Source organism: Bos grunniens, chromosome 5 (genome assembly GCF_055505025.1).
Source record: "Bos grunniens cultivar Pamir isolate PY7600 chromosome 5, Bosgru_T2T1.0, whole genome shotgun sequence".
NCBI lineage: Eukaryota > Metazoa > Chordata > Mammalia > Artiodactyla > Bovidae > Bos > Bos grunniens.
This window is the reverse complement of record NC_141169.1, coordinates 26798371-26809925: the sequence shown is the minus strand read 5'-3', so window position 1 is coordinate 26809925 and position 11555 is coordinate 26798371. Positions and strand designations below refer to the sequence as shown.

General features: G+C 54.3%; 1 protein-coding gene across 2 annotated transcripts; it reads left to right on the top strand.

Annotated features, from left to right (window-relative positions):
- Nucleotides 1–5152: 5152 nt before the first annotated feature.
- Nucleotides 5153–8076, top strand: HOXC11 (homeobox C11). 2 transcript variants are annotated; one of them, XM_086399008.1, is made up of 2 exons: nt 5153–6356; nt 7627–8076. In XM_086399008.1, the coding sequence occupies exons 1-2, from the start codon at nt 5671–5673 to the stop codon at nt 7934–7936; spliced, it is 996 nt and encodes a 331-aa protein (XP_086255134.1). In that variant the 5' UTR covers nt 5153–5670; the 3' UTR covers nt 7937–8076. The 2 variants fall into 2 exon arrangements, with proteins under 2 accessions (XP_086255134.1, XP_086255136.1); XM_086399010.1 differs by having other exon boundaries at nt 5153–6352; nt 7627–7999.
- The last annotated feature ends 3479 nt before the right edge of the window (nt 8077–11555 follow it).

Genomic DNA, 11555 nt, shown 5'->3' with positions numbered 1-11555 from the left:
AAAACAGCCTCTGACCCTGAGCTCTAAGGTGATAAGTGTCTCTCCTATGGACATTTAATCTGGGCAGGCCTCCTACTGCCTGGGCTCTGGGGGCTGAGGGGGTGGCCAGGGTAAGGACATTTGAAGCCAGGAAGCCCCAGGGAAGGAGCGGCAGGCCCTCTCTGGCACTCTCTAGAGTTCTGTGTAGAGTACTTTTAAAGGACCAATTGGACTGGGGAAGCCCTTTCTGAGGTTTCCCTCAGCCCGGGGAAAGGGAGCCCTAGGAAGGGAGGGAGTTTATTAGGAGCTGGGACTTTTCCCTAATGTGGGAAAGACAGAGATAGCCAGACCTTATCCTGCAAAAATGTATTTTGTGCCTGCCACAGAAAATTGGTAGCCACTGGGGAGACAAGGGACTGGCAGTGAGTGGAGCAGGGCCAGATGCTGTGGTGAAGGCAGAGGTTGAGGTGTGATTTCGGGTGGGTGCAGGAATCTGAGGGAAAAGAACTGGAAAGGTATCACCCAAACCCTTTTTCTCGGAGAAGCTAAACACACACACACACACACACACACACACACACACACAATGGGCCCCAAATTGAAAAACACCAGATGATCTGCTTCGAAGAGACATAAACAGGCCAAGCGGATGCAGGTTAATAAAACCCGCAAAATCCCAGACAGGAACACTTAAAATGCCCCAGAAACAAAGCATACCGTGACAAATTCTCACCCAACACACAAGTACATGTACCAGAATGTTCCCAGGCACAGGCAGTCCTTCCCTATTTCCAGCTCCCACCCTGGGACACTCAGGTGAACCTGCCCAGCTCCCAAGGCACATGCACATTTGCGTCCCCTGCTAAACCTACCCACCAGGAGCCCCTACTGGGCAGGGGGGCTGCACACACACCCCACATAGTCAGCCCCGAGTCTCCTGAGCCTCAATAATGCATGATCCATACCCCGAGATAAAAGTCTAGACAATAGATGGCTGTTTATGACAACAAGGCTCTCCAAGTTTGGGGCCAGGCGATAAATCTCTGGCGAATCTTCCTGTAACTCAACTTCTGGCTGTAGTGACAGAAGAACCACGGAGACCGCTGAAAGGGGAGCAGCAAAATGGGACATACTTTGAATCTAGAGCAGAAGGCGACTTCCAGGCCCGGTCAAGGGAATGCAAGCGGCCGCACTCGGCCCCCATGGCAGGTCCACAGTGTGGAAGCTTTTGGACCAGGCTTCAGAACACAGGCAAGTCAGGCTTCCTGGCTCCTGAAATCAGGGAGAAATGGCAGGGCCTGGAGGCTGGGACAGACCCTCAAACCATTCTTGCTGCAGGCAAAGGGTCTTTTTTGTGGGTGACCCAAATCTTCTTGCTACGTGTCACCTGAATTTTTTCACCCCACGCCTTCTCTCTCTCTCTCCCTTTCCTTTTTGGATTGATGGGCTGTATCCTTTTGCATTTTCTACCCAGGCGTCTGATTACAAGTAAAGAGCCACTGAAGTTGATCTCATAAAAATGCCGCGAGCTCACTTTGATCTGCGCGGACTGGGTCCGAGCCTAAGTAGGCGCTAAAGCCGGGGAATGGCGGCTTCGGCCAACCCGGCCTCCGCTCCGCCGCGAGGTCGGAGATCCTGGTGGTGGGTGGCCGGGCAGGGCAATCCTGCTTAGAAAAGGCATTTTGTGTGTGTGTGCTGCTGCAGCTGAATTTGGAGACCAAGGTCCAGTGGTTGTGACTCCGTTTCCAGACTGCTTTTAAGACATTTCCTTCATTTTAGAGCATTTGCTGAGGGGGCCAGTGAAACTGGCTCATAAAATGGGACTTTTATGGGGAGAAATGGGGTCGCGTTGCTAGCCTCCCAGGACAATCCCTCCGCGGAGGAAAGAGGGTGGGGCCGCGGGGGCTGAGGGGCTGCCCTTTTCCCTCCCCTTATCCTCTCCAGAGGCCACAGGAACCTCGGAGCAGCATGTCCTCTTAGGTGACCTGAGTTAGGACCTTGGGCTTGGGTTGAGGAGAGATGAGTATTGGGAACTGGCAGTCCCTTTCCTTTCTAGTTCCCTGGCTGGAGGTGTGAGGTGTCCAGGGATGCAGGATAAACTGCTGGGCTGAAAATCCCCAAGCACACTAAAAGGATTATTAAAATCAGTGGCATTGCTCTAACGGAGAGAGCTGTGCCCAAAAGGATGCAACCGTTGCCTGCCCGGCAGTCTCAGACCCGCGGAGGGAGTCCATGTGCTGATTGCTTATCTTTTTACTGACTCTATAGAGACTGATCTTACAGACTTGAGAGCCCTAAGGGCCCCCTTGCTCCAACCTGAGGTTTCCTCCCAGTTCTTGATCTGTGGGAGTGGGCCCCTTTCCCGACCACAATCCACTCTCTCCTGAGCCTCAGCAGGAGGTGGACAAGCTGCAAGGGGGCCCAGTACTGGGTGGGGGGTGCTGCGCTGGGATCCGAAGATACTGCCCTTCTGAAGCCGCTTCTGATGTCTGCGTGTGGAAGGGAAGGGTGCTAGTATCTGTCGCAGCCCTGGCCAGAGTACCGAGGCAGCTACCCAGACCGCAGCCGCCCGCTGGCCGCCATGCAGGCAGACAGTGCTGACTGAGGCCACCCAGAGCCTCAGTGGGGCTGGCAGGATGGCCCCGCTGAGGAGGATTTCAGGTGAAATCTGGGTCTCCAGTAGGAGAGGCTACAGGCACCCATGAGATGAGGGGAAAGCCAGCCACCTCCACTCTGAGGAGTGAGGTTGCCCAAGGCTCTTGGAAAGTGACCTGGGGTCTCACTTCAGGGAAAGCACTGATGCCCAGGGATGCAGGCCAGGGCAGGTGGCTAGCCTATGCTTCAGGGTGGCCTGGACTTAGGACTGGGCAGGGAGGCCGCTCGCCCATGCCTTGGGCACTTTTGCTCACCAATATCTTCCTGACTTCAGCCACCACGGCCTTCTCTCCTTGACCCCAGTAGCAACCTCCTGTTGTTGGGACTTTTTCTAAGCTGTTGAAAAATTAAAAGTCAGACCAAAACTAGAAAAAACATTTTTTTGAACTTTGTGCCTTACTTTTAGGGAGATGAATATTAATATTCAGAAGCCTCTGTTGGAAGATCTCACAGTTTCCTGAACATCGACTCCTTTGACATTCTTTCTTGCCTTTCTTTTTGTTTCAAGGAAATCGAGCCGCCAGCAGCTCCTTGCAGCCGCCTGGCTCACTTTTATGGTGGCCCTGGAATAAACTTTGGTGGTCAAATTCAAGTGCTCAGGCCCACAGCTGTCTCCTCACAGGAAGTGCACCCCCTCCCCACTGTCGGCCCTGCGGTGCCTTGGGGGCTTGGGCCCCACAGCGCCCTGGAGGCCAGGATGGGGGAGGAAGCACAGCCCTGGGGAAAAGTGGGGAAAGCCCGGGCTGAGACTCTGAGCCGTCATCCACACCTCTGCAAGGGATAGGGGTACCTCTCACCTCCTTCTTGCCAGTTCCTATCACTGTTTGGGGAGCATTTTGCCTCCAATAAATTCGAGTTTAATGAGGAGAGCACGAACCCCATAAAAGCCATAGCCCATAGTTCCCCATCATTATAATTAAAAACGCTGGCCCCAGTTCACCCTATAAAAAGGGGTAGAGGAAAGAGGAAAAGCAACAGATTTTTTTTTCTTGCAGCTTACTCTTTAGCAAAACTCCAGTCTAGCTCCTCTTTGCCCTTAGTTAAGATCTGGCCAGAACTAAAGGAGGGCTCGGGAAGCAGTGCCCAGCCAAGAATGGGTAAAGGGAGCCCAGAGGCCTACCCTTGGGTATGCCAGAGCCACCCCAAGAACAGGACCCATGGTCAAGGCTGTCCCAACCCAGGTGTTGCACTAAAGTAGATTTGAGGAGGCAGAAGGGTTGGGAAAGAATGACTTTGGAGGGGTTGTATTTGGAGTCAAGGTATTTTTTTTTTTTTTTTTGTACCTTCCCTGTCTGGTATTGGGGCCTCTGTAACTCATCAATAAAAATCAAATACAAATAATATTTTTTAAGTGGAAACCAAGTTTAACCATGAGTTAGGGGTTAAAAGAAGGTTTGGGCCATTTCTGGCTTTTCCTAAGAGTGCATGGACTAAGTCCTTGGGGGCTTCAGTTCCTCCCTCCTCCAACCCTCGGACCCGAACAGAACAGAATAGATCATACTCTGCTGGCTCCTCTTTAGATGCACGGTTGGTTTCTGCTCGTGGGCGGTTGCTCTGGTACCCAGTCCAGAACCCATCAATAAACTGATTTTCAACTATCCAGATGTGTCCTGTGGTGCCCAGAGGGAAGGGAGGCAGGCAAGGGAGGGCAGAACCACTGAGTCCACCCCTTGGGTCACAGCCATCTAGGAGGCTGGCAGATGTGGAGGAGGGCAGGGCAGGGCTGAGAAACAGGAAAGAGGCACCCACCAAGGTCTGGCTGCAACCCCTTGGGAGGGGGGAAGTGGGGCTGGGGGTTTCCATTAGGGAGTGGTCCCTGGCCCTGGGCAGCCTGCCAGGGTCCTCAGTTCCCTTCCACTGCCCTACTGGTCTGTCCCAGAGATCTATACTGTCCACCCAAATCATTCAAGGATATCACCCCCAAACCCAGATCCCCCATCATATCCTACCTAGACCCAACACTGGGCTTCTTTACTGCGCAGAAGCTGACACTTAGCACCCAATCCAAAGGGTCCCCAACAGAGAAAGACGTAGGACTCTCATTGCAACCTTTTTCTTGGGGGTTGAAATTTAAAAAGCCACTGTGGATGCAGCTTTCTGCGCATTGATTGACAATAAAGGCAGGCATGAAATATTCACCCAGGGCCACTCTCTCATACTAAATATTTAACACAACATTAGAGAAGGTTTTTCCCAGACTTCGCCAGGCACCGGCTGGGCGGCTGGCTCACTGCTTACCACTGTTTATGACTAATCTGAGTCCCTAGCCGCCAGCAGCACAGCAAGCCAGACAAAGTTGGGACACTGGCTGGTTGCTGGGCCACCTCACCTTTGGGAAACTTCAGATACCCTTCCAAAGAGTCCCTCCAAAGGGGAAAACGAGTCTGGATACCCAGCCCGGGCTAGGAAAAGAATCGACTTCTTCAAAGTCTTGTAAACAGGCACTGACTCTCTTCGGGTTGGTGGGGTAAGAGTCCCTGAGAGTTGGGGGAAAGATTCACGTCTCTGGAGGAATCAGGCAGTGGAGAAAGAGGTCCTCATCCCCACCTCTGTCTTGGGCTGATCTCAGGGAGAAGGCAAGACCCCCCATATGTGAGAACCCTCCTCCTTCTCCCAATCCTGGGGAAAAAAAAAAGAGCAGCAGCTAGAAAAAAATACAATTACCCCCTCCTAGCCACCGCCCCCGCCCATCCCACTGCCCACCCCACCCCAACCCTCTCTCTCTCTCCTTTGCTCGCTCTGTGGAATGGAGAGGAGGGGAGTGTCAAGAGCAAAACGAATACAAATCTGCAATTGATTTTCATAATGTTTCTGCGGTGTTTGCAAACCAATCGCCTGAACGTCCCCATCTTACCTAAGAGAGAACCCCTCCTACGACTGCGAAGTGCTCCGAACTGATATATGACAATATCTACTTTGGATCACGTGCTCGGGGAGAGAGACTAAGACGGATAACGCGTCATCTCGCCTTCCCAAATTTTACCCCCTCGCTAGACTTGGTCCAAAACCTCCATCTGGAGCCGGCAGAAGAGAACGATGTTTAACTCGGTCAACCTGGGCAACTTCTGCTCGCCGTCGCGCAAGGAGAGGGGCGCCGATTTCGGCGAGCGAGGGAGCTGCGCTTCCAACCTCTATCTGCCCAGTTGCACTTACTACGTGCCTGAGTTCTCCACGGTCTCCTCCTTCCTGCCCCAGGCCCCCTCTCGTCAGATCTCCTATCCCTACCCGGCCCAAGTGCCCCCGGTCCGAGAGGTCTCCTACGGCCTGGAGCCCTCCGGCAAGTGGCACCCCCGGAACAGCTACTCCTCCTGCTATGCGGCGGCCGACGAGCTCATGCACCGGGACTGCCTGCCTCCTTCCACCGTCACCGAGATCCTCATGAAAAACGAAGGCTCCTACGGCGGCCACCACCACCCCAGCGCCCCGCACGCCGCCCCCGCCGGCTTCTACTCCTCAGTCAACAAGAACAGTGTCCTGCCCCAAGCCTTTGACCGCTTCTTCGACAACGCCTACTGCGGCGGCGGCGACCCGCCCGCCGAGCCCCCCTGCCCGGGCAAGGGTGAGGCCAAAGGGGAGCCTGAGGCGCCCCCAGCCTCGGGACTGGCGTCCCGGGCTGAGGCGGGGGCCGAGGCCGAGGCCGAAGAGGAGAACACGAATCCCAGCTCGTCCGGTTCAGCCCACTCGGCGGCCAAGGAGCCGGCCAAGGGAGCCGCCCCCAGTAGGTAGCAGCGGCCGGGAAGCAGGCGGGCAGGAGGGAGGGAGCTAGGGAGGGAGGGCGAGCGAGGGTAGGGGGGAGGCGAGGGGAGCGGGGACGGCCTCGTGTTTTGGGTCAGTCCAATTTTATGTGGAGTTTTATAAGCATTCAAAGGATTTTATTATAACCTACAAAGCCCTCTCTCCCAACGACTCGACTTTTTACGATGGAGAAGGGGTGGGGAGGGAGGGAAAAGGGCTCTTTGGAAAAGCCGGGTGAACCCCCCTCTCCGTTATCTCCTTCGGTCTGTGAAATTTTTAAAAGCGCCACCATCGCGGGCAATATTAACTTTGATCGTGAACTCAGAGGAGCATTTAAGGAAGGATGGGGAGCCCCGCGGCCGGGGTTGGGGGTGGGAGGGAGGGGAGGGGTGGAGGGGGAGAAAGGGGAGGGCAAGGGAAAGACAGGGAGAAACTCCGAGAGGGGGAGTGGTGGAAGAGAGAGGCATTGGAGCAGAGCTGGAGCCCGGGGAGTCCAGCCAGGGCCGCTCTGCTTCTTTAAAAAAAACTATTTTTTGAAATGTTCAAACTCTGTGTTGGCGGGTCCCTGAGCAGGGCTCGGAGCGACCCGAGGGTCAGCGGCGACAGGGGGTGGGGGCGAGGCGGGCTCAGGGCTCCCCTCTGCTCCAGGCCTGGGGCTTGGCGTTTCCCTGCGGCCCGCGGCCTCCGCGCCGGCCTGCCCAGGCCGCGGGGAAGGAGCGGCCCGCCGGGCGTCCCGGGGCGCCAGGGCCCCCGGAAGCGGCTCTCGGGTGTCTCTGGTGCCTGCTCTCTTGCTTCCTCCCCGCATCCCAGTGACTCTCGCCGGATCGCACTTCTTTGCGCCTGTTCTCCGCGGTCCCCCCACATTTCTGGGGGTGGGGAGTGGGGGTGGGTTTTTAGAGCCACCCGGAGGGCAGAGGAGCGCGGCTGAGCGGGCGGGGGGCCTTGGGGACGCACTTGGCCGCGGCTGGCGCGCATCTCCCGAAGACCCCGCCACAGCCACGGCCCTCGCCGGAGGGGAGGGGGCACGGGCCCCCGCGGTGGCCCGGGACGTGGGACGCGCTTGCCGCCCAGGCTGGGGGTAGCGGCTCGGCCCAGCGCCGCGCTTGCGGGAGGAGACCCGGCCGGCCTGGTGGGAGGGCTGCCCGGCGGTGGGGCCGGCTGACGGGCCCGCCGAGCGCTCCGGGGGGCTGGGGTCGCCAGGGTCTCACGTGTCTCTCTCCCCCTCTCCTCGCACTTGCCCCCTCCCCTCCCCTCCAGACGCCCCCCGCACCCGCAAGAAGCGCTGCCCTTATTCGAAATTCCAGATCCGGGAACTGGAGCGAGAGTTTTTCTTCAACGTGTATATCAACAAAGAGAAGCGGCTGCAGCTGTCTCGGATGCTGAACCTGACGGACCGACAAGTGAAAATTTGGTTTCAGAACAGAAGGATGAAAGAAAAAAAACTAAGCAGAGACCGGCTGCAGTATTTCTCGGGAAATCCTCTGCTGTAACCGCAGACTGGGCCCTTTTGAGGGGAGGGGGGAAAGGGGAAAATTATTTTATTTTATTTTTATTTTTTATTTTCTAACTCGCCTACTTTCCGCGGGTGGAAAACTGGACTGTGGCCAGGGCTGGCCCGCACTGTCGTTTCCCGCACGTCTTTCTGGACAACCTCCTTCACCTTGGTCTGACTCCATGTGGGACAGGGACAGGGCCTGGAATGGGGGATGAAGGAAAGTGTCTGACCCACGGCGAGTGGACACCGTTGGCGCCGAGGCCAAGACTCTTTATTTAAAAGAAAACACACCTCGCGACCATGTCTTGCTGCTCGAATTGGGTGGGGGAGGGGCGAGAGTAGTGGGCGCCTGAACTGAACAATCCTTGAACTAAAAGCCTTCCCTTGCCCAAGTGACAAGATCTGCTAGGACACCGGGTCTGCGAGGGGAGACTTCCCGGGCTCCCCATCCCTACCCCACCTAGCTCCATTGGTAGGGGGCAGCTAAATGTGACCCCGCCTTGCTGTGAAATTTCTGTTCCTTTGACCTGGTGTTAGGTGTGCAAACTCGTGTCCTACCTCCGTCTACGCCCAGGCCCCACCCGAGCCTAGCTGTTCTCCCCTTGAAGGTGTAGAACCCTCTTTCGAAATTTCTTAACTGGTGCATCGAGGTTTCCTAATCTTTTTCCTAGCCGCGCCCCACTTCATGAATTTATAGCTATAGTCTATGCATTTGTTACCTCCTTTTTTGTTGTTGTTGTTAAGGAAAAAAATAAAAAAGATTAGGGTGGAAGAGGCAATAGGGAGATGGGATTGGGCACCTCCCCTATGCTGGGGCCTGAATTTTTTGTAAATAAATTTCACAAGCATTTCTTTCTACCCTGAGGGGGTGTGGGTAGGACTGGCCTGGAATGAGATTGGAATCACCCATCTCCATGTGCGTGAGTGTGTGTACATGTGCAATCCCCATCCGGCTCGCTCCCTGTCCCAGAGGGATTGCTGTGACTTTTTTTTTTTTTTTTTTTGTGGCAAATAAAGATATTTCATTCTGTTCAATATTATGATTTTATTTGATCCTTTTATTAGCCCCTCTCCTCTTAAAACCCTCGGTGCTCTCCAGGCGGAGGAGGAGGCAGGCGGGCAGAGCATGTGAAGGTGAAGTAGGCCAGAGCTAGCGGGCCTGCTCCCTCCTTTCCACGGGCAGGGGCAGGAGTGTGGCAGTAGCTTCCTCCAGCTCTCAGGCTGAGGACTTTCCACCGTGAGTCTCAAAGCTGTCCTTTCTCACGTGCTGCTCAAGCCTCGTCCAAATGCCCAGCAATGCTTTCCGCTTTCCGTTTAAGCACACATTTGTTGTGGAGTTAATTGTAACCATCATCGAATTTAAATTTATAGGAATTTTCTTGGCTCCACCGCCCTCCTGCCAGATGTCTCCGTCTGTCGCAGTTAAATGTGTAGGGTCGAGGGTAGGGTTTTCGGTTTTCCTTTTTTTCTCCCCCTCAACCATGAGAAGACTGTATTGGAATTTTTATATACAGTTTCGAGGGAGGGAGGGGAGAAGGGGGAAAGCCAGCCCCCACCTTTCCTCTCTGCGCTGGTCCCCGAGGGTGAGAAGGTGGGGCTGGGCCCCTTCCCCTCAAGCACAAATGGCCAGTTCGTCCAGACACAACAAGACCCTAGACTGGGGCTGGCCACCCTGATGTTTATACGTTGGTTTCCCAGAGTAGAAAGCCCCAGAGATTCGTTTTGTAAGGGGTTGGCTTGGGGTGGGGCTCTGGGGAAGGAGGTAACCTGTGAGACCGTCGCCACACCCATCTATATTTGCTGCATGTTTCTTCTGTATAAAGATAACCACAGTCCTTTCAGCGCGTTCAGTGAGGGCACTCTGGTGGTCTCTGTTCCAAATTCGTTCTGTGGGGGCTGAGATTTGGAAGCAATTCTCTCATCTTTCCCTTCTCTTTGGAATTGTTCTGTAATTCAAAGAAAATGTTTTTTTGTCAATAACAATTCTGTTGAATGAAAGAAAAAGCACCACGACTATGGACTGACTATTGCATCTAGGTTCTCATTTTTGATGACAGAGGTATCTGAACCTCTAGTTTGTAAATGTAGGTCTTGAGATGAAATTGACAAACTGGGGTTTATACGCAGCCCCACAATCCTTTCTTGTGCTTGCACACAAATATTTAAGTTGGGATGCCTATGGGTGCACATGAAAAGGATGTTATGTGTGTGTTTTTGCCTGCAGTGTGGAGTAGAATTGACCACATGCACATCTAGAGCTCGTGTCCTCCGAGCTGTGTAAGCACTCTGGGTGTTTAGTGAATGTGAGCAGCAATGCAGCTGAGAAGCCTCTGTGTGTGTGTGTGTGTGTGAGCTTGCACGTGTTCATGCGTATGCACAGAAATAGGAGAGATTTCTCTAGGTGTGGTGTTTGTCCACCAGTAATAACAAGGGATATTGACCTGCCGGCTGTGTTTCCAATAAAATAGGAAGGAGATAACGATAACGCTATAGAAGGAACCTGTTTATAAAGCAAAATACTAATCTCCAAATGGCTCCTGATTATGAAGGAAAATATTAAAAATCCAAAGGTACCACTTTCCCTGTATTGTGAAGCTCAGAAAAGGTCCCCGGCTCTAGAAGGATTTCTGAAGGAAAACGCAGAGTGACATAGTGAAAGAAAAACAAAAGCTTCTAGGATTCAAGCCCAGGAACCTGCCAGTCCTGGGTGACCCTCTAAAAGTTAGGGGAAAAAAGAGGTCTCTGTCCCCCAAACAAACCCACCTCCGGGCCCCTGGGATGTCCAACCCCGCCCTTGCCGGTCAGGGGCACTCTGGGCTCAACCTCTTCGGGTAATCCCCTCCAGCCGCGGCGCTGCCTGGGAACAAAAGAGCCTCGTCTAGACGCCGCCATAAAGCGCCCCCCCGCGCCTCTAAACCCAGTTTCATTTCGCCCTTAACGACCCAGTCTGGCCTGTGTTAGAAAACGCTTCCGCCCTAAATAGTAAACAAACCCGCCGTGGATAGTCTCGGCTCCCCCAACACACCCCAGACCCCCATTCCATTACCCCCTTGCCTGCATTTCCCCCCTCTTCTCCTCCTGCTTTTCTCAGCTCCCAGCACCCCCAATCCCCTCCCCCCACCCCAGTAAATAAACCCGAGGCCGAGTTCAAAGTTTCCTGGAGCTAAGGAGGAATGTTGGTTGTAAAAATCCAAGTTTATAGCGCACGTGGGAGTTTACAAGGGTATTAAGTGGTGTGGGCTGAGAGAGCACTCTGGGCCCCTCCCCCTCCCACTATGGGCTTTAGGGGTGCCGGGGGAACCTGGGGGACTTGAAAAGAAAAGTGGGTTGGGGCCAGTCTTGAATTTGGGTTTCTTTGTCGCTCAGACCTGGGGTTGCTGGGGGATGGTGAGGCAAGGGAGACTTGAAAGAAGATTCACAAAGCCCCATCAAGCACCTTTGAGAGAAAACCCACAGGTTCTAGGTGTCCCAGAAGGGGCCGGTGGGGAGCTCTGCTTTGGACAAGCAAGAAGGTTACAGACCAGGTGTCTGAAAGGTGGACGGAGTTGGGGACACCCGGAACCCTTCCTCAACCAGAGAAGAAGAAACTACCTGAGGCTGATTTCTCGAGTGGGTTGAAGGCAGAGGGGTTTTTTCCTCACCAGAGCAAAAAAGAACTTTGAACTTCAAGGGAGTCAAGGGCAACACCCCT